The sequence below is a fragment of the Formica exsecta genome, unplaced genomic scaffold (genome assembly GCF_003651465.1).
Source record: "Formica exsecta isolate Colony F162 unplaced genomic scaffold, ASM365146v1 scaffold120, whole genome shotgun sequence".
In the NCBI taxonomy this organism is placed as follows: Eukaryota; Metazoa; Arthropoda; class Insecta; order Hymenoptera; family Formicidae; genus Formica; species Formica exsecta.
The window spans coordinates 2,428,669-2,449,928 of NW_021848537.1; the positions used below are offsets into that span (position 1 = coordinate 2,428,669).

General features: G+C 37.6%; 5 protein-coding genes across 14 annotated transcripts in view; 3 read left to right on the plus strand and 2 right to left on the minus strand.

The window, feature by feature from the left end:
* LOC115241177 overlaps positions 1-2,417 on the plus strand; it is a 27,337-nt gene extending 24,920 nt beyond the window's left edge. The window contains exons 7-10 of the mRNA XM_029816807.1: positions 88-207; positions 537-774; positions 1,055-1,188; positions 1,502-2,417. Of these exons, the coding sequence (XP_029672667.1) occupies positions 88-207; positions 537-774; positions 1,055-1,188; positions 1,502-1,861 (852 nt within the window). The 3' untranslated portion in view covers positions 1,862-2,417. The remainder of the gene's footprint in view (positions 1-87; positions 208-536; positions 775-1,054; positions 1,189-1,501) is intronic.
* The window catches only part of LOC115241223, a 28,190-nt gene extending 23,403 nt beyond the window's left edge, over positions 1-4,787 (minus strand). Inside the window, exons 1-3 of one of the 3 annotated variants that reach the window (XM_029816889.1) lie at positions 4,541-4,660; positions 3,864-3,966; positions 3,620-3,777 (exon numbers count right to left, since the gene is read on the minus strand). In XM_029816889.1, the coding sequence (XP_029672749.1) occupies positions 3,620-3,777; positions 3,864-3,966; positions 4,541-4,576 (297 nt within the window). In that variant the 5' untranslated portion in view covers positions 4,577-4,660. The other 2 variants (XM_029816897.1, XM_029816881.1) reach the window with 2 other exon arrangements.
* Positions 4,788-4,797: 10 nt separating this feature from the next.
* On the plus strand, positions 4,798-6,317 carry LOC115241212 (GTP:AMP phosphotransferase AK3, mitochondrial). The gene is made up of 4 exons (XM_029816870.1): positions 4,798-4,999; positions 5,246-5,365; positions 5,479-5,651; positions 5,913-6,317. The coding sequence occupies exons 1-4, from the start codon at positions 4,834-4,836 to the stop codon at positions 6,117-6,119; spliced, it is 666 nt and encodes a 221-aa protein (XP_029672730.1). The 5' UTR covers positions 4,798-4,833; the 3' UTR covers positions 6,120-6,317.
* Positions 6,132-12,626, minus strand: LOC115241181 (cysteine protease ATG4D). Of its 3 annotated transcripts, none has more exons than XM_029816830.1 (7): positions 12,402-12,626; positions 11,115-11,306; positions 10,607-10,915; positions 9,974-10,252; positions 9,585-9,826; positions 9,103-9,261; positions 6,132-8,868 (listed from the first exon to the last, which is right to left on the minus strand). In XM_029816830.1, exons 1-7 carry the CDS (start codon positions 12,436-12,438, stop codon positions 8,686-8,688), a joined length of 1,401 nt encoding a protein of 466 aa, XP_029672690.1. In that variant the 5' UTR covers positions 12,439-12,626; the 3' UTR covers positions 6,132-8,685. The 3 variants fall into 3 exon arrangements, with proteins under 3 accessions (XP_029672690.1, XP_029672681.1, XP_029672700.1); XM_029816821.1 differs by having other exon boundaries at positions 10,607-10,951; XM_029816840.1 differs by lacking the exon at positions 12,402-12,626 and adding an exon at positions 12,203-12,324 and having other exon boundaries at positions 10,607-10,951.
* Positions 12,627-12,856: 230 nt separating this feature from the next.
* LOC115242086 (metabotropic glutamate receptor-like) overlaps positions 12,857-21,260 on the plus strand; it is a 20,197-nt gene continuing 11,793 nt past the window's right edge. For 2 of the 6 annotated variants that reach the window (XM_029818181.1, XM_029818144.1), the window contains exon 1: positions 17,880-19,548. The gene's annotated coding sequence lies outside the window, so the exon portion shown is untranslated. Of the gene's footprint in view, positions 13,137-13,833; positions 13,939-17,877; positions 19,549-21,260 lie in introns of those variants that run through there. The other 4 variants (XM_029818168.1, XM_029818158.1, XM_029818176.1 and 1 more) reach the window with 4 other exon arrangements.

The following is a 21,260-nucleotide window of genomic DNA, read 5'->3' on the forward strand; positions in this document are numbered from 1 at the left end:
AATTTATATTAAATTATATTAAAAACCATAGATCGCGCGGTTTCTTATGGAATAAATGATAATTAAGGCGTTTGTAAATCTTAACAGAATATGGCTGAGAATTTAAAACCAAAGAATGACGAGAACGAGCGAAAAGAAAATCTCGAGCAGATGGATTCGGAATTTTGGCATATTCCAAAAAAGGAGGAGGAGACGGATCTGCAGAAGGTAATTTTGTTCTATATTTTCGCGACGTAATTGGTTTGATTATAAAAATAAAATTAATTTAATTTAATATATATAAGAAAATGTGACATTTTTTTCAGAGAGTACCTCAAAAGAGTACCTCTATTCTCAAAATTATTAATTATTTCACGATTTAAATATCAACACTTTTAGAAAGTATAATTAAAATTAGATTGAATTGGTTTAATTATTATTCTCTGCATTATAATTACGATTTAAGTGGAAAATGTACAAGAAAAATATGAATCTTAAAAAGATATTGACACAAATAATGATTAATAAAATGAAATAAAATTTATAAAAATGTTTAGGTGAAGGATAAATTAATGGCGCAAATGGCGGCGGCTTACTCGATGCAGAAGATGCGCAAGGTGCTGAACGAGCTCCTAAAAACCATCCTGGCTCAGAAAGAGGCGCAAAGGATGCAGAAGGAGAATAATCAGACGTCGAATTTCCGCGAGAATAGCAACGCAAACAGTAACAGCGGCAACGGTGGTAAAACGGATGATAAACGGAGCGCTATCAATAATAATGTAGACGATGGCGAATGTAAGTATGCGAGAAAAGATTAGAGAATCATACAAAAAATTATGTAAATTATACAGAAAAATCTCCAGATTTAACTCTAACAATAATAGCAAAATAACAGAACGTCACATGTTTTATCACGATTTGTTAAATTAAAATTTTCACAAAGACTTTTTCTGCGAGCCTATCCAATCTTTTTAAATTTCTGTCTCCTATAATTTTATTATCTATAATTTAATGAATCTGTTTGAACAACAGCTATATATAGATTATATGATATACAATTGTGTGGATTATATAGTCATCGAGGAACCTAAAAGCTGCCCGGAATTAGAAGCCATTGAATGGCGATGCCGAAACGTGGACAATCTCGCCGGCGATACATCTCGGATGCTTTACGTGCCCTGCGTGAAGCTGCAGATCTGTAAAGCTTGCGTACGTCCATTCAATCTATATCTTTTCATTACACAGATTTGTGATCCAATCAATACAATAATACAATTTTGGAAAATTATATATAAATCAATCTATAATAGCTTAAAATTTCATAAAACACGTGAAAAGCATCCTTTAAATCCATAATTCCAAACTTGTCTTCAAATATTTTTTTAAAATATAATAAAAAATATATATTTTTTACATCAAAATATTCTTAGAATCTCTCCCTAATATTCAGGTACTTTTTTCTAATATTTTACACAGAAAGATATTCCCTGTTGTAACGAGCGCTTTATTATCGTTGCACTAGGTGCAGGACGAGGAAATGGCGACGCTGCTACCCTGCGCCGTCAATTACGCGCTGGAGACCCGCAAGGTATGCGACGCGTTGGACTCCAGGGAAGGACAATTATCGAGCCGGTTGACGGCGGCGACGTCCGAGACCCGCTACGCCGAGCGACAATCGTGCGCGAACGCCGCGGTGCTCCTGTCACAGCTGCAGCCGCCGGCGACCGCGGCCGCCAAGTGTCGCGCGGATTCCTGCATACGGCGTTATCACGCGCGATACCGGTACTTCCGCGCGCCGCCGATGATGTACGAGGCACCGAGTCGCCGTCCTCACCACACGGGCGCCCTCGACGCGTTGCAGCAAACCATGTCCGAGCGATAAGAACGAGACCACGTGGGTGAAGGCTCCGGTTCTGCGCCGGTGATATTACGGTCCGACCGCCAATTGTCCGGATATCCGAACGATTCATTTCCCCCTGAAACCTAATCTCAACGAGATCTGAATACGAAGATCCGTCATGATTTTTATCAAGACTCTGTTGTTGTTATATATACATATTTATATTGTTTGACAATTGTGATTTTTAAGTTTATTTTTTTCGTTCACCCTGAGAATGTTTCGTCCGGATAATCGGCGGCTCACCGTAACAGGATGTTCGCATAATAAAGGATAAATCGAGAAATTAACCCTCAGCGGATATCGCGAATTTTATTATAAGTTTCTGTAATCTCTAATGAGCCTCCATTTAGAGAAAAAATTATTCAAAAGAGTCTTATAAAGGACTGATTTTGATCATATCATCTTGTATGTGTGCGTGCAGTATGTAATATGAATGTATGCGTCAGACTTTTTTTGCTGTAATGTTTCTTTTTTAATTAGTAGAGTCTCTGAGAGATCCCGCGGTATCCGCTGAGGGTTAATGGGCTGGCACACGAAAGGTTGTTCTCGAATCGAAATAAACTGGATCAGGATAACTAGCGGGAATTATATCGTTTGTCGGAAGAAAAATCGGAGGAAGAAAAATATAATTTGAATATCCGTTTTCTTTCGATTCGAGACCGCGAATTCAGATTTCGAACAAATACGACTCGACTCGATCCAGCTCCTTTTACACACGACGCTCCTTCATACTTGAGTATTATCTGCTTCTATACTGTTATTATATACTTCTTTCTTTTGCTTCTTAACCCTTGAATAATCTCGAAATGCGAAAAATTAAGTAATTAATTTTCTATATCCTATTATATATTCTACTTTCTTCTACTTTAGACATTCTTGTCGTATTGTCGAAAATATTTTTAAAGATAAAGTACAATTTAAAGATAGGACTATATAATAATAGAGAAAAAATTCATTTAAGAAGAGTAAAAGTGTTTGAAATTTCGAAAATTGAAGAGTTTTGAATTTGGAAATAAGTAGGTAATATATTTAATTAACGAGAGACAAAAAAGGCGTTTTATCTATTTGCGAGGTGTGCCATTCGCGCGAACGGTTTTTCAAACCACGACCTCCTTTCTCTTCCGCTGAATTAAACAACGAGATTAATGAATTATAGGGACAATAATGTAACGAGACCCGCAACACAGATCACAATCACGACGACACCGAACATTTTGCGTATATATGTTCAAACGACATTTCTGGACGAGCGCCTCGCAAATGAAATCGGGCGTGAAATCGAATGGAAATACAAGCATATATGTAAATCAACGTTAAGTATCTAAAGAGCAAGAAAACGAAAAAATAAAAAAACATGTCGCCGCGAGCGCGTCTATTTCCTCTAACTTCCGTATATATGTGTAATAAAAATAAAAATAAAAAATAAAAAAAAAATACTCGCGTCGAAAAATTTCAGCGAGGATAAGATTAGCGTCCATTTATTTATATAATAAGTTTTCGCACGCTCTAATATACGCGCCGAGATGAAAGAGAAGGATGGAAAATGTGCGAGGGATGGGGAGAGAGAGGGAGAGAGAGAGAGAGAGAAACGAGAGAGATACTCGACGCAGCTTCCAATGAGTCTATATCTATTTACTGTCTATTATATCAAGCGTTTACGTTATAAACGGCGTTACGGATACACGGTCGATGTGTCAGTCCTATATTCAAAATGTAATAAATATATTTCAACATAAATACCTTCTCGTTATCAATGCGCGACCCGATGACGTCTTCGTCATCATCATCATTGCCGGGGGGACCCGCGGGCTCGGAAACGATCCGCAACGATTCCAGTATCTCCAAACATTGCGGCTTGTAAAGCTTTAATAATTCCAGTTGCATTCTCGCGCAATCAACTGCAACGTAAACGAAATTGAATTTTTGTTCGGCTTAACTCGGTTAATTAAAATCTTTGAGGAAAGGTTTGAGAATATATACTCACTCCTGAGCTTCGACACCTGTTCGAGCCTGATTTTCAGTTCCATCTGCGCTTTATTGATCTGATCGAGCATCTCTTGATGAGGATCCTCCGACATAACTGCAAACTGAAAATTAATTAATTTAATAGGATAGATCTCGCGATTCGCTTCTCGATATTTATGCGAGAAAAAGCTACAGAGAATTTCTCGATTTCTAAAAAACCAACATGGCCGTCTTGCCGCCAACTCGAAAATGCGTGACGTACCGAGGGTTGCGTTCGAAAACCTATCGAGTGTAGTAACATTGATCGACCAATCGGAAAGCTTTGCTTCTCCTGTCGTGATTGGTCAATCAAATGTGACTGTATTCCGCGTAGATTTTTGAACGCAACCTAATCGCTCAATAGTACGTGACGTCACATTGTTTTGGCGGCTATTCTTTCAAAACGTGACGTTAAATGATGGGCAATTTTTTGCCATGTTTAATCGATTCTCAGATAATTATTGGAAAATTATCAGTGCATTATGCTATTTAGATTTTCGAACAATCTGGAAAATTCCATCAAACTGTACTTTCTTCGCAAATTTTGAACCTTAGAATGAATGCCATTGTTTTTTCGGAATAATTAATAAATTAATAATAATGTATTAGAATAATAAATAAATCTATATCATTAATTGATTCAAGTCCTATGCGTACATATGCGGGAAGAAGATGCATCTCGTTCATCATCATTTCCGATGATGGGCCTGCGCGATGACGATTACGAAACGACGGCGACGGTTACGTCATGACGCATCACGTCACATCTCCGTCAGCTGATTATTACCTTGCCTTGTCAAAGCCCGCGCGGTAGCAGTAGTAGCGGGGAAGAGAGGGGAAAGGAAGAGGCAGGAAGAGTAGGGTCCAGACCATGCGGATTCTCGCAACATTCCCGCCGCACTCTTCGGTCGATCATCGGAGCAAGTCAGCCGTTGTAAATCGAATTTCTCATGGTGGCGATCACCACGTGTCGCGCCGCCGCGGTCCTCAGGGCCGTGATACTCGGCGCGCCGGCATCCGGCAAGGGCACCATGTCCACGAGGATCGTCCAGCAATTCGGCGTCACGCACATCTCCAGCGGCGATAGATTGCGTCTCCACGTGTCCACCGGCACCAGTACGTGACGTCAATACTTGCGAAATAATATATACTTGAGTCATTATAATCTCGATAAAATCAGAATTCTTCATTTCTTCCTTTTCTCGCATTCTTATCTCATTTTTGTTATAATTTTATCATTGTTATAATTTTAAAAATACAATCGAATCGACATTTTCGATAAAACGGAACATTTTTCCGTGATTTTATAATTAAATAGATTTTTTTTTAATGCATATATGCGTTGTATTCATCTATTTACAGATCTAGGCAGGGAGGTAAAGAAGTACATGGACAGCGGTAGCTTCGTACCGGATAACACGATGATATCCCTCATCGGCGAGGAGATCCAATCGGTGGCGGATCAGAATTGGTTGCTGGACGGTGAGTGAAGGAAATGACGCTGCCGCATCTTGACTATCGCAGTCAAGGTCGTTTTAAGTTTGTGTGCTGGCTGAGTTTTAAACGTGGATACAAATATCTTGGCATCGGCGCAGGATTCCCGAGGACGCTGACGCAGGCGGAGCGATTGCAGAAGCTGCAGCCGATCAATCTCGTGATAAATCTCGTGGTGCCGACCTTCGTCATACTGGACCGCGTCAAGAGTAGATGGGTGCATTTACCTAGCGGTAGGGTCTACAATATCGGCTTCAACGATCCACGAGTGCCGGTAATCACGCAATAAATATTATCGCCCCTTATACTTTAAGCACGCAGAAAGAGTATAAAACAGTGCAAAACTATATAAGCGACCTAATATTATACTATTACATAATTGCGATTATAACATAATAAGACTTGTATAACGTTTTGACATGATATGAAACAATAGAGTCTTCTATTATGCTATAAAATAGTAGACCTCTATTAATTTATAACATAAACAATGGATAATTGGTTTGACGTTCAATACGCTAAAATCTTTTCGCAGGGCAAGGATGACGTAACGGGCGAGCCGTTGAGTCAGAGAGAGGACGACAAACCGGAAGTCGTGCAGAGGAGGCTGCAAGACTACGCGACGAAGACTGAGCCGGTCGTGCGGTTTTATCGTGAGATTGGAATATTGAAGGACTTTCACGGTAACACTACTGATGAAATGTGGCCGGAAATTAGAAAATGTATAGCACAAAACTTTTGAATTTTAGATCAATTTTTTTTAGATAAATATATTTAAATGTACGCGGATGATCATCTCGAATAGATCCTCCCTCTTTCTCTCTGATCCTTAAATAGGTCTACTTAGATCTGTGTTTAGATCTGTTTGTGGGGCTATATCTTTTTCAATCTATATATAATTTTTACATATTTGAAAATTAGATCCACACGTACACAGATGTAGAAAAAAACAAGATTAGATAGAGTCCGAAAATTATATCTAAGAATATTTCTACATTCTTACATATTAAAAGATTGAGATAAACAGATCTATTTAAACCTATCTGGGATCTCTATCCAATTCGCGAACCGCGCACACGATCTCAAATAATAAGCACTCTTGTCCTGCAATAACACAGAGAGAACGCGTACTATAACGTTGCGCGCAATTTGCTTTCTCATTCACACATACAACAAACGCACACACGCATGAATCACATTACTTGCATATACGCGATATCGTATCGACAATAATAGATGTTTTCGACGCGCAACACCGAGATAATCCAACGAGATCTTATAATAATTCAATATGTTGAACGGCAACGATAGTCATATTGTAACAACTGTACCTAGCGCGCGAGAATTACATATACTATTAGCCAATTATATATATATATAAAAGCAGTAACGAATATACAAAGTGTCCCAGAAGTACTAAATGTTCCTTTAATAAAGGAATTTTTTCCCTTACAGTTAGCAAGAAATTATCGAGACATAATTTTTACGAGTGGTTTAGAAAAACTTTTCGCGATATTTAATGGAATACTTTCGGGACACCCTGTATATGTTTACCGTGTCGTATTAATTTTTAGTTAGACTTTTGCAAAGTGAGCTGAAACAAAGTTGAGTATTGAAATAAACGCGAGCTATGCGTCGGTTATCTTTTTGCGATTATCTTTTTTTATGAATATAGTATGTATTTGCGAGTTAACTTGCTTGGCCAAAGTTCAAGGTATAGTACAAAGTAGTGATTCTAGGATTAATCGCCATGTAATCGCCACACATTTCTCACTTTATTTCCAACGTATATAGCGTTATCGATGTAAGAGAGATATATAACAACGTTCAATATTACGCGTGTACAGCTTTAACAATATAAGTACAATATTCCCATATATATATGTAAATATATATATGTATACAGGGTGAGGCATATCTCTCCAATAGAATACATCTAAATGATTTTTTAACTAGTCTTCTTTTTTATTCTTACTTTTCTATTTTTATATAGAGATTTATTATATATGTTTAGAATTATAGATTTTTTTTTTATTTGTCATCACACTTGAGTATTATCTGCTTCTATACTGTTATTATATACTTCTTTCTTTTGCTTCTTAACCCTTGAATAATCTCGAAATGCGAAAAATTAAGTAATTAATTTTCTATATCCTATTATATATTCTACTTTCTTCTACTTTAGACATTCTTGTCGTATTGTCGAAAATATTTTTAAAGATAAAGTACAATTTAAAGATAGGACTATATAATAATAGAGAAAAAATTCATTTAAGAAGAGTAAAAGTGTTTGAAATTTCGAAAATTTCATTAACATATCGTTAGGTACATACATATTTTTAAATATCGATTCTTTTATTTATAGATATATGTATAAATAGATACAGATGTCAGATCTTTCTTAAACGGATATTTAGGCGTACACTATTAGCTGCTTCACCCTGTATATGCCATGCTCACGTTCCTAACGAATCCTTCGTTATTCCTTTTTCAAGGCAGAAATTACTCAGGACTTCAGTCGTAAAAAAATAAATAAATAAATAAATTAATGCTTTATTATGTTTTTCTTTAAGTAAATCAGACTTGTGAGAACTGTCGCGTTCTCTTATATCCGCGCGGACTTTCGTTTCATATATTTTAGAGAGAATTTAGCAAAAACTTGTTACAAACATATATTCTCTTGATTTAAATTCAATGAAATGCGCGTCTTCGCAAAATTGTTTCAATATTTATGAACGTTTCCGCTTTGTATACACATGCGAAATAAATAAATATGATTGTTACTGAATTATTATGATATTAAGTTATATCAAGTTAATATTACTTATTAATTAATGAATAATAAAACGATCAACGTATTTCGAGATCGTGTATAATCAGATGAGAAAAATTGTGCATTCTCATTGCGCATAATATATACATATTAGATGATCGAAAAAATATACGGTCAGTTTAATCGATTAAGTTGTACTAGAACATCGTCGGGAATAATATCTTGCTCTTTCTTTACTTCTTACCTTGTAAGTAACAATAACTGGTCATTGCGTGAAACTCGAATCTTATCCTCAAACACGCATTGAGATCATGGAGATGCTCTCCGCATGCACTCCGATTTTATCTTTCCGATATAATATTCGACTCACGTTTGTTTCGACGTTTTTTTACATTTGCTACAGAGGAACGAATATATAAAGAATACTGCCGCGAAAAAATGTTGGACGCTTATGAGTAAAGATATTTTCGCGAGAGTATGCTCGATATTCATTTGAATATCACTTGTTTGTTCTTTTTTCCTCCCTTTTTTTATCTTATTGCAGTAACTCGAACTCTTCAGACTCATACAGCTCGTCCTCCGGTGTCTCGTGATTGACGAACGGACTCGTTGACGGCAAGAGACCTTCGACGACCTCGATACCATGCTGGAGATCTTTGCCGCTTCCCTCGCAGAACAGAAACATTGGATAGTTCGTCTTCTGATTCGGTATCACGAACTGTAATATGTTAATCTTGAGACTTCTCTTTCTTTCTTTTCTTATACATAAAATTAAATATAGATTTTATCTTATCTTTCTATTTATCTTACTCTTATAATCGGTTCGATTTGACTTATTTTCTATCTCTAAAATACAATGATTCATAAGTCAAGAAGAGATATCGATCTTATCTTATCCGCAATTAAATTGCGCTTGGAGAATTATATTAAGGTTAAAAATATGTACACTTACTCGTCGAATCGTCTCCATAAAATCGGTGAGCGATTCCCTATTGGGAAAGTAAAAGCCTACGCAACAACTAGGGTCCATCTTCGAGAGCAACATCTTCCTCGGCGATGTGCAGTGGAAGCTTGTCAACGGAAAATCATTTTTCCACACATCTACAGTCTCCTGTATAAATAAATTAACGAATGAGCAAGCGAGTAATACAATATCCAATATATTCTATGATAAAATTTTTGCCGAGCAATTAATAGAATGTAAAGAGAGAAACGTAAATAATATAATTACAGAATGATTCAATGTGATAAATATACGATATATATGAAGCGTAAACTGAATGAGATAAAATAAAGAAAAATGAACCGTTAAGTATAATGAAGAAAAAAGTTTTAAAGATAATCAACTTTAGCGGAAAAAATTGTATGTTTAAGTATCTAAATATTATAAAATAATATTTGTATATATTTTAATTTAAAAGATTGAAAAATCACCTGACAATAATGCGGATCCAGATGAATCAATTTATCATCCTGATAGCCAATGAAATAGAGCGAGTGTCGCGGTCGACCGCCGATTACGCCGATACACGTATCCAATGTTAGTAACGATGTCAGACAGGGCGCGTAGACGGTGTTCAGTTTGTCGGCGCCGAGTCGCAGAGGCACCAACAGCACCAGCGCCTTCCATTTACCATCGGGAGTGCGACAAACACTCTCAACGTCTTGCAAATATACTAGAAAATGTTTAATTTAATCGTTAATTCAGTACAGAATTTTCTATCAAATTTGGCAAAATGCAAAATTTTGAACAAAATTGATGTTTTGCAAAAAGAATGATACATTTTTGTTACATTTTACATACAGTATTTATTGGTTCTAACCTGCACAATCCTGTGCAACGTATACTGCCAATTGGTCGAGTTTACTATCGGGTTGCTTGCTTGCGCATTCCACAGCCTGACTCAAAAGATGCGCGACCGAGGAGGGACCGTACCAGTCGCCCGCACGTTTTCCCGCGGCAGCACCCAGCAGTACGAGTCTATGTATGGAGAACGGAGATTCTGATTGATCGCCAAACCACTTAATAATCATTCGATGATTACGGTCATCCAGCATCTCTTGAAGAGTGTCCATCGGTTGTTCCGATCGCCATCTCCACTCTGGAAGCAGAAAAAAATACTTATTCAGCCATACATAACACAATAGCAGTCAGATTTATGCAAGCAATTTGTTGTACTCATTGAATAAAATCGAAAACTATCGAAAATTACAAAATTGAAAACTTATAATTTTTATTTATAATAATATAATTTAATTGGTTTTTACTTTAATTTATCCTTTTTAAATTATATAAAAAAAGCTATCGTTAATTTTGATAGACTTTTATTTCGTTTTTCCCTATTTACAACAGAAAATAAACTGATAACATGATTATAGGCAAAATTTAAAAGATAACCAAGAGAAATTTTTTGCACCGGTTTGACGAAATAAACTTAAAAAGTAAGAATAATTACCCCGTCCGAGAAAATGGCAGACCAACGCTTGCGCTAGCATCATTTGCCCGCTGCGCAGCATGCAGCCCCAGCCGCAGTCTGTGGTGAAGGTGGAGCCGTTCAGTGTCTGAAATTCTCGTCTATATGTTAACCAGATGCGTGATACAAAATCTCTCTTAAATTCCTCTATCGTATTCTCGAAGTTGGTGGCGTCCATCGCCAAGGAAACCTGACTCCCTGTTCCAACCGGCTCCAGAGCTTCCGACGCCCTCTCCAAGGGATCCTCCGATTTTTTCAGGTAACATTGACCCAGCAACCATACTGGAGATTCTTTAGAGAAGTTTGTCTTTATCTTCACTGTCCAGCCTTTATTACAAAAAGACAATTTTTATATTAGAACTTTTATGTGTGTTATGAGAATTGATATTAAATTAATATTATATAATCTAGTCTATCTCTCTTTATGTTTTATGACACAGAAAAGTTTGAAATATAAAATATTGTCAATTGTCTAATCGAGCATACAAACCATATTTAACATTGTTCCACATGGAGAGCAATTTAGTCTTGACTCTGCTGTCGACCTCCGTAGCGGCCATAGCGTCGTCCAATGGCATCTCGGATGATCCAAAACCACGATCCGAGATAGGAATTTGTATAGCCGGTACACGATCTGGGATCATCCCGGAAAATAGTCCAAAACTGCCGGGACCGAAACCACCTAAGGCACAGCATCCGATATTTAGATATTATTCTGTGTCTGACATCTTTAATGTATTTTGTTAAGATAAAGACATAATACAATAAAAGAACGCATTTTGACTCGTTTTCGTAGACCAGAGATCTTTGATAGTAACATTATAATTTGATCAATAATACTTTACTATATATTATTATTTTATTTACTGTGTTATATCTTTTATATATTATATTTTTCTCTATTAATTATTTTTTAATTTCCCTTAACTTTAAGTTTATCTCTATCTCTATTTTACATATTAATTATATAAATTACTCTCTAATTCTTTTGTTTCTCATCTATATCATTTTTCCTGTGTATCATTTTATTAAAGTTGTTATTTATACTATTCTGTTAACACCTGGCTCATGTTCAAATAATCCAGACTACAAATGGCTCTGCAATTAGTATCTGCCGACTGTTATAACACATAAATCATCAAAGTAAATAAATTAAGAGTTTTGCCTTCCTTGCACTTTTATCTTGTTTGTAAAGTGTTTAGCATGTAACTGTATAGGTAACTGTAACTAGAGTATAGGTGTCAGCGGATTATTTAGCTTACGATAGCACTTTATATGGATTAAATGTCCAAACACACAAAACAATGATAAAAATAGCTAACGTTAACAGGTAAATTTATCTCTTTTTTTAAAAAAAGAATTTGTCTGTTTGTTCCCATTAATTCTATTGCTTGACACAAACGTAATAAATTTTGCAAAGTAATCGTATGATAAATGTTATATAAACATTTAAACAAATGTGTCTTGAAAAGCAACACCACCAAGGACGATCCAAATTTTCACATAAGACAAGATTCTGTCTTATCGCACGATCATCCTCGTAACGTTTATTATCTAACTTTGCAGAAGATATAATACCTATACAAGCACATAGCACGCCCTTTGCGTCGCGTTAAACTTTTGCATCCAGAGTGAAATAAATATACAACAATCGAGACTGTCAAAGGAAAGGAAGGACAGGAAGCTGAAAAAAAATGCAGAAATATCGCGGCTAAAATGTTCAGATCAGTTAAAAGCTGACTTCCAAGATAGAGTAAACAGCGTGACGCTTACTTACCTAACCTCTCCCGCGACGAATGCACCTGTCCGTTCATGTTTGAGGATATATATGTGTTTCTCGAACGGAGGAGTCGCGCGGACGATGCTCCGCGGTATCTCGTCGGCAAAAAGACAGAAGCGAGAAAGGGCGAGCGATATATTACATCTTCCCGACTGACCGACCTGTCGCGCGCGCCGCCGATTGATTCTACGATTTTACGAGACGCCAGCAACAGCAATGTCTGACCGGTCTGACACTTGACACCCCGATCCTCGACGTATTTAGACGCCAAAACTTCCGATTGGTTCCGCCATTCTCGGTCAAAAGAATCTCAGCCAATCGGCAACAAGTTAGCTAGGGTGCAGAGTTTGACTCGAAAGTGTCCCATCTAGGTCAAACGGCGACGTCAAGGGGCGCGCGCATGCGCGTCGTTGTATGGCGCGCGGTGCAGCTGGTCGCGCATGCGCATCGGTTGTATGACGCGCGGTGCAACGGTCGCGCGCGACGCGTATCCCGAGTGGTTTCGAACGCGATCTTGAGAAATTACGGGCGGAAGCGATGAGTGCGACGTGTCGAAGATTACGAGAAACGATCGATTCTTCATCGTTTCGAGGAACCTGGAGGAACCCGGCGAGAGGAACATCGTCGTCTCCGTCGTCGCGTCGCGTCGAATTCAAAGAGTCCCCACCATGGCGGATCGCGGTTGATAATCGTCGACAACGAATGCGATGCATCGAAACTAGTCGATCAAAGGTACTCTCTTCGTTTTAAACGCAGTTTTAAAACGAGCTACTCTTACTTTGAGAGACGCAAAAAGTTTAATTGAGTTTATTTGTTATCACAATACATGATGTTGGTCTTTTTATTTATTCTACATGTAAATAATGATCTGCGATGAGGACACTTGAAATAGCTTGAAATATTATTTTGAATATTAGAATGATAATAGAAAGAGAGAGAGAGAGAGGGGGAGAGAGGGGGGGAGGGAGAGAGAATTTTATGGCAAATAATCACATTTATATATTCTATAAAATAATAATTTCTGCACAAAATATTCTCTCTCTCTTCCTCCCTTTCTTTCTCTCTTTCTAAACACATTATTCCTTAAATATATGTATTATATAAGTGTAGAAATATAATGTGATAATTTATATATACTATAAAAACCTATGATATGTGATTATGTACACTCCGGAAAACTGAGATATTATTTTTGATATAATGTCTCGTATCTCACTTTGCACGCAATAATATAATTAAAAGAAAAATATCAACATGTTTTAGAATATATGAAATAATCAATATTTTTAATATCTCAATATATATATCGGAACCGCATTTTTTTTGCGACGTTCCGTATTTACGTTTGAAATAAATTCTCGCGACGCAATCATGCGATTCTGTTTGCCTACATTTGTTCCTATCTAAATTATTATTTTTTTCTTATCAGAGCGAGACATACAATGAGGATGCGACTTCGACGTTATCTTATCGGTCAACACACGCATGGACGACTTATTGGCATCTCAAGGCAAATTTGAGAAAATGAGTCAAGGTACCTGGTATGTTGCTATTTGCAACCTTTCTCTCTTAGGGAAAAGAAATTCGTTGGAGAAAAACTCGTTCGAAGAAACCAATGTCGTGCGATCGTGCGATATCTCCTACTCGCTTTTATAGAAACGAAAATCAATAACAAGATCGTCCCATTTATTCGACCCACGTTCTCGCATCTCTCTCTATTCAATTCCATCTCGTTCTAAAAAGATAATCAGATGTATCGGAAGTATAAAAATCTACTGTTAGACGCTCACGATTCAACTCCACGTGCGCGAGGATCAATGATCCCGAAACAAAGGAGCACGATTGAGATATCGTGATGTAACTTCTCATAGCTAATTCGAAGTTAGAATAAATGCCAGTTTTAGCTTCAAAATAAAAATTTCTCTAAAATGTAAATTTCTTCGTCTGTTTGTGATTCTCTTTATTTAAGGTAAAGTATATGTGAAGAATAATCTCGCGATTAATTGGATATAAAAGAGAATTGCGTTTTGGCAGTTTAGAATTAATCGATACAAACGTTTATAATGGATTTTATTTCGCGGAATAAACGACGACGACATTCGCAATAATTATACACGGCGAGAAGAGCGATTAATAATCAACGCCTAATATTGATCAATTTTACGGTACAGATTAAGAACGATATCGCGATGTAGGTCGACGGCTTAATTAACGGGCGCATTTTTATTTTCGTTGAATCGATGACTGTTTTCGCGACAAATCGGAATTTTCCGATCTCGATTAAATCCCAGAAAGGGCAATATCGATGCTCGGCACGTATCGCGTGTTTCAGACATGAAAACATATTGCTGTAACAGTTAAACGGATTTCAAGTAAAACATTTAATATAGTAAATTTATAATAAAATATAATTTACAGAGCGTTAATAATAAAGTATAAAAATAATCGATATTAGAATATAAAAAATAGGTCCTTCTCTTCTCTCTTGTATAAAAAGCAATGCGAGTAAAATTATTCCTTTAAAAACTTGTATAATAAATTTTTATGAATTTTCTTTATCGATATTCTTAGTATCGAAAGCTCTTAATAGAATTAATGACGCTTGATGGAAATCATAATCTTAACAGGAAACAGATACGCGAGGAAACGAAATTGAATCATCATCGATTACGCGAATCGCGCTCGAGTACAAATCAATGTTTCATCCGAGGATAATAATAATAATCATCGCAGTTTTTAAGTCACGCGATAATGATTGTTTGTCTTTGATTGTGCAAATCTATTGCGTGAACCTGTGTGATAGCGAATATACTTATTTCGGGGAATACAAAAAGTACGATTGTCTAAAATTAAAATTCATCTGAGAACTAACACACACACACGATACGCGAGAAAAAGTCATTCTTCTTTCTTGATATCCCACGTTGCAACGCTTATCCTAATTACGGCGCGCGCCGTCGATATTTTCTCGCGACCTAATTCCGGTTGCGGCTAAAAGTATTATATTTGTACGTGACGTATCGGTAAGGAACATGTAACACGATAAGTTACACGATTGTACGTCGCCTAAGAATAGGAACCTATTCATTCTCTTTCTTCTCTCTCCTCTCTCCTCTCTTTCTCTCTCTCTCTCTCTCTCTCTCTCTCTCCGGGATTTCGTAATAAAATAGGAAAATCTGGATATGATGAAGAGATTTGCGTAACAGAGCTTCGCGATATGCATTTTCTTCGCATCCATATTAAGTGAAATAGCTTCGTGCCCCGAGCGAAGAGAGCTTTTCATGCCAGAGCACTCTCTCTCTTTCTCTCTCTCTCTCTTTCTCTATTTCTATGTGTCCATTGTCGTATTTGCCACGGCGTTCCATTTCCTACCGTCAATCTTCCTACGTATAATCCCTCGCGAGCCCCGATTCGCATTTCGTAACAGAGGCTCCTCGCAATAGCCTCGAAATCTCGACACATTAAATACTCTAATACGGATAATATTCCCAAAAAGATACGATCTCTGATTTTCAGTAGAAATGTATAAACTTGTTCGAAATTGTCTCAATTGAATCTATCTGGCAGGATTTAAGTTGAATCGAAATACCTAATGTCTCTGAAAACATATAATTTTTGAAAAAATATAAACTAATAAGCAGATTCTGAAATTTTTCACGTGCTATAAATTTTAGAACTTTTCACGTACGATATACAATGAATTGGAAAATCACAATAATAGTGGAAAATCGAATATAAATTTTATGTGTGTGAAAAATTTGTCAATATAACATTTTAACGAAAACTTATAATAAAGAATGAAGAATTGATTTAAAATTTATTAAATGTATTAGAAAAGCTATCAATTCATCAAAACATTAATTGTTTAATGAAATTTTAATTCAAAGTTCGATTAAAAAAGATATATATTCGTTAAAACTAAAAATTTATAAAAATAATAAAAAATTTACATCGAGTTGAAAGAATCTGTCAATAAAATAAAAATTTTGAAAGAATTTTAATTAATAGTTTAATTATAAAGACATACAATATTAGAAAGTAGAGATCCGTAATAAGTAATTAAAAAGTCAAGATTCCCGATTTGTTAAGGAGATTCTATCAAGAAAGCTTTCGTAGGATTTAAAAGGATTTTAATTCGAGATTTAATTACAACAATTTGTAACGCGGAATCGACAGGACTTACAATAAGAAATGAAAAATCGACTCTAAATACGCGTTCAAAAATCCGTCGAATAAATTTTAAAGTCATGAGACGCTCTGGATATTTTATATAACGCGATTCATAATCGAGTCTTCCACTCGATAACGCGAAATGAAAGATATGAATTTACACATAACGTCTCATGCATCCAAATATTTAGCAGGGAATTTCAAAATATGCGAAAAGTCGCGTGCGTGGAAGACGCATCGCGTAGATCGCGCGTCCCATTGCTATATTGACATTTTCATTATCTGTTTTACGTATTTGCGCGCGTACGATACCATCGATATATGCCATACGTATACATATATACGTAACACGTATGCCTATACATATATATTTCCACCGTGAAAAGAGAAAACTCAGCAAGCAGAGCGAGCAGGTAGCCTACGAGCGCGATATTAAGCCCGGATCAATAAAATGACTTATCCCTATTGCTGGACTTTGTGCAGCATGACGTTTCTATTTGCAGCACGCAATGATCCGACGACGGAGAGAGATATGAGATCGCGGGTCGAAATTTCAAGTTTCGGCTATTTACATAAAAGAATATAAAAATTCCAAAAGTATAATATCTTTATATACGAAGACTCTGAGAAGATACGACTAAATTCGAGATTTCTTAAAAATCCATAAGTTACTTGATTTATCAATTTTCGTTATTCTAGAAACTTGTAGATTTTTCGAAAATTAAAAAAATTGTTTTGAGCTTTTAATTCTCGAAAATCAGAAAATTTTATTTACACTTAATCCAATTATTTCTTTCTTAAAGTGAGTTTAATTCGTCAGAAAAAACTTATAATTTTAATCGTTATATAATTTAAAAAAAAAAAACTACAGGGAGTCCCGACATATTCGTTGAAAAGAAATCAATTTAAAATTGGCTAACATAAGACATATATCAGCGCAATGACAATAAATTCTGTTGCTTTCAAAAGATTTTGTATAACTTATATATTTGTACATTGTTGAATTATTTGCATAAAATTTAAAAAACTCAAGCATAATGGATGTAATGTAAAATTAAAGATTCATTTATACGATATCAAAGCACATAATACAGCTATTTTGTATATCTTTCGTAAGAAGAGAGCGATGATTGATTTGATTTGTAAATTTGATTTTGTCTCTTTTCTTCGCTCTCTCTAGCTTTCTAAGCAACGAGATTGTGTCTGCTTCTTTTTCTCTCGTGAATATCTATCTCTTTTGGGACACAATACCATACTCTTTAATCGACCGTAGCCGCGCGCGTGATGATACTTGACACCGTCATGTCAAAATTCAATTTTCCCTCCGACGAGCGTGTTATCAACAAAGACCAGAGAAATTCTCACGTTCGCGTTTCGAGCTCAGAGTCGGGTAACGCATTCAGTATGTGTTTCAAGTAAGTTTACCACCCTTCGCTTCAAGGAAGAGAGAGAGAGAGAAAGACTGCAAAAGGAGGCAAAAGGAAAAATCTTAACGACGTCGTCTACGACGCGACGCCGAGAAACGCTCTTCACCTCGGCTCTTGTCCCTAGGCGGATGACGACTCGAGGAAAGGGAACGAGTGGAAAAAGGGCGGCTCGAGAGGTCGACACGTGCCTTTTGCTCCGGAAAATTTCACTCGAGGGAGAGCGTTCCGCGTTCGCTTCGCCGCGGGGTTTGCGGACTCGGAAAATTAAGGGCGGCAAAAAAAAAAAGAAAAAAAGATTGCATAAAGGGGGGAGAATTATACGTACGGCACTGTCGGCGAGAGACGGGATAAGAGAGAGGGTGGCGGCGGCTCGAGAAGGGGGTGGTGGCCCGCTCGTTCCGGCCCGTTCGGCCAGTCGTGCTGTGACGGCTGCGATCGCGCGACGTCACCCCCGCTCACGCGTTATCTTTCGCTTCCCTACGACTTCCGGAAAACACGGGGGGAATTTCCAGACTTCCAATCGTCCACGGGAGAAACGACAGAGACTCTCGCGCCCCCCGGAAGTAGCGTTCCCCGTTAAACGGAATCGATCGTCGATCGAGGAAGGGTTGGGAGGGAACGGGATTAAAAGCGAGACGTGCAAGGGTGTCTCCGGGTTACATCGAGCCGCTTAAAACCATCTTCTCTCTCTCTCTCTCTCTCTCTCTCTCTTTCTCTATCTCGCATTCGCGAATCCAAGAGTTTTCGCAGGACTCTCGTAACATTCGCGAGATTCTGAGAAATAATTCGCGAGGAGCTTTCCCCTGTCTTTTCGACGTACGGGGTAATAAGAAGTGCGTCTCTCTCTCTTTCTTTGTGACCGGAAAATTCGCGAGATTCCGTGGAACGATCTGTCAAATCGCGAAAAGCGTCACAAGATCGCGGGATTCAAAATGATGAAAAGAAAGTGTCGATTCTCGTTGATCCTCGCTTGACGTTCCAAGTAATCGCGGAGGGCGGGAAAACGCAATAACGAGAGACTCGAGACTTTTCACTTGCTCCGTCGTACCGGGATTTACGAAAGGATAAGAGAGTGGCGATAAAAATCTTCCCGATTTCCATTCGACTGGCGGGATTTTCGGGGGCGACTCGCGGAGAAAGTAAAAGACGAAACGAACGAGAGGGAAAGTCGAAGGGAAGGACGTGCCGCGTCGAGACAGCACGAGCGAGGATTCGTTGTTTCTCGCCCTTGTCGAAAATCGATCGCGCCTGATTAACGCGCGACATCCAAGTCGAAAACGAAACTCGTGACGATCCGACTTCGATTTGTGTCTTTGAAATTTCAACGATCGTATCGCCGAGAGCGGCGCATGACGCGAAACAATCGATAGGACGATTCGCGACGTGGAAGGTATACGAAAAAGATCGATTTGTTTACGAAAATTGCTCTTCAATCAAGAGTGCAAATAATATACTTCAAAATCCCGTTCTCTCTTGGATCGCTGGACTTCGAATGGACCGATTAGCATCTTGTCATAATGAACTTCACCGAGGTGCGGCAATTATCGGTAGGAATACCAAGCGTTAACATTATCAAATTACAAAGAAGTTATTAAGGAGAGTTGTTAGGCAAAAATGAAATTTTTAAAATTATTATTCCAGAAAATAATATTATACATTTTTCGAACTATTTTTTTAATTATAAATTCTCTATTTTATATGTTTTTTATAATATAAAATATAAAAAAACTGCAAATATATTTCATGAAAAAAATTATCAAGTTATTAAAAAATTTACATATTTTTTAAATTCTTTATAAACGTGTGATATTTAAATATTTATACTGAATAAATATCACGCGATAGAACGATTTATTATTCATTTATTCATTTTTTTAAAGATAGAAATTTAATTATTAGGGTAAAGTATATTAGCGTAAAAAGGAAAAAAGCTTATATATATTAGCTTCTACTCTTTCTTTTGCTATAAATCTTGATCGCCAAGTTTTTTCCACGTTTTTATGGAAAGATGATTAGCGCGAGACTTATATAAAAGTCTCATAAAATCATAAAATGTTAAATTGAATTTTTCCATTAATTTTCTTTTCATTAAATATACAGTATTTCCCAAACAAATCACGCATCTTTCAATCTACGATTCTTATTATTAATAAGGGGATTCGAGAGGAAATAGATTTCACATAGTGTACAAAAATTATACATCTTAAAGAGGGGAAAGCGCACACACTCGTCGCTTCTCACTTTAAATATCGCCAATTGACATTAATTCCTGCTTTCCTCGCGTAATAAGATAGTCGAATGAGATAAAACGTCGATTTGATTTCTTCCGCATTTTCGCGATTTGTCTAACGTCAAAGATGCTCGTCGATTAGCGACGATGCAAAACCGGAAGCAATCTCGGTGCGCGCCTACTCCCTTCGCGCCCCATCCCCTCATTCCCTTCCCCTACTTCCACGTTATTTCCACGCAGTTATTCCTCGAAAAGGGGACTTTTCTCTCCGCGCGCGCGTGCATGCTTCATCGTCAAGTCAAATCATGGAACGATCATGGGATTATGGAGGCAATTTCGAATACGATTCGCGATATTACGTGTGTTTACATAATTGCGCCCTCATATTTGCGAGCCATTTCCATGCGGTTATACCCCGAGAAACGAAGGGAGATCCCCTCCCCCGTTTCCCCCCTTCTTCCCATTTCCCTGGGTCCACGTCTCGTTGTCAGATCGAATCCCGTTGTAGGATTATCGAGGCGATCCTCGATAGGATTCGCGATATTACGTGTGTTTACATATTCGTGTCGTCGCATCTGCGAGCTATTTCCGCGCGGTTACGTCCCGAAAGGGAAAGAAGGGGGGGAGGGGGGAGGGGAGAATTTCCGCCGTCCGTTCCGTCGAACGCGATTACGAGATTACGAGGCAATCTCGATATATACGTTTTCGCGTTATATTAGAGTGTATTCATATAGGAATATCCGCGCCCTTGCCCTTGCCCGATCCACCCACCCCCTTCCTCGTCCTTTACTCTCGTCGATACACTCGATGCCCAGACCTCCCCTCTCGCCGATTGCATCGGGATGCATGTAGGGCGTGCGCGCATTAGCAGTTTCCTAGGCAATCATAGGCCGGAAGTTGTCGGCGAAATTATTAGTCCGAAAAGCGGATACGCAAAGGAGAGAGAAGCCGACGTTCTCCCGCTCGCACGGAAGTCACCTCCATCGACGTCGTCGATGATTTCCCTCGACGAGAGAGATATATATATAT

What these genes read in the sequence shown, in the direction of transcription:
- LOC115241212 (XM_029816870.1), top strand. Translation starts at nt 4,834, where the DNA reads ATGGTGGCGATCACCACGTGTCGCGCCGCCGCGGTCCTCAGGGCCGTG. An exon ending in CCACGTGTCCACCGGCACCA is followed by an intron (nt 5,000 to 5,245) that starts GTACGTGACGTC and finishes ATCTATTTACAG; the next exon opens with ATCTAGGCAGGGAGGTAAAG. An exon ending in TCAACGATCCACGAGTGCCG is followed by an intron (nt 5,652 to 5,912) that starts GTAATCACGCAA and finishes ATCTTTTCGCAG; the next exon opens with GGCAAGGATGACGTAACGGG.
- LOC115241181 (XM_029816821.1), bottom strand. Translation starts at nt 12,438, where the DNA reads ATGAACGGACAGGTGCATTCGTCGCGGGAGAGGTTAG. An exon ending in CTGCCATTTTCTCGGACGGG is followed by an intron (nt 10,253 to 10,606) that starts GTAATTATTCTT and finishes TTCTGCTTCCAG; the next exon opens with AGTGGAGATGGCGATCGGAA. An exon ending in TTATGGAGACGATTCGACGA is followed by an intron (nt 8,869 to 9,102) that starts GTAAGTGTACAT and finishes AACATATTACAG; the next exon opens with TTCGTGATACCGAATCAGAA.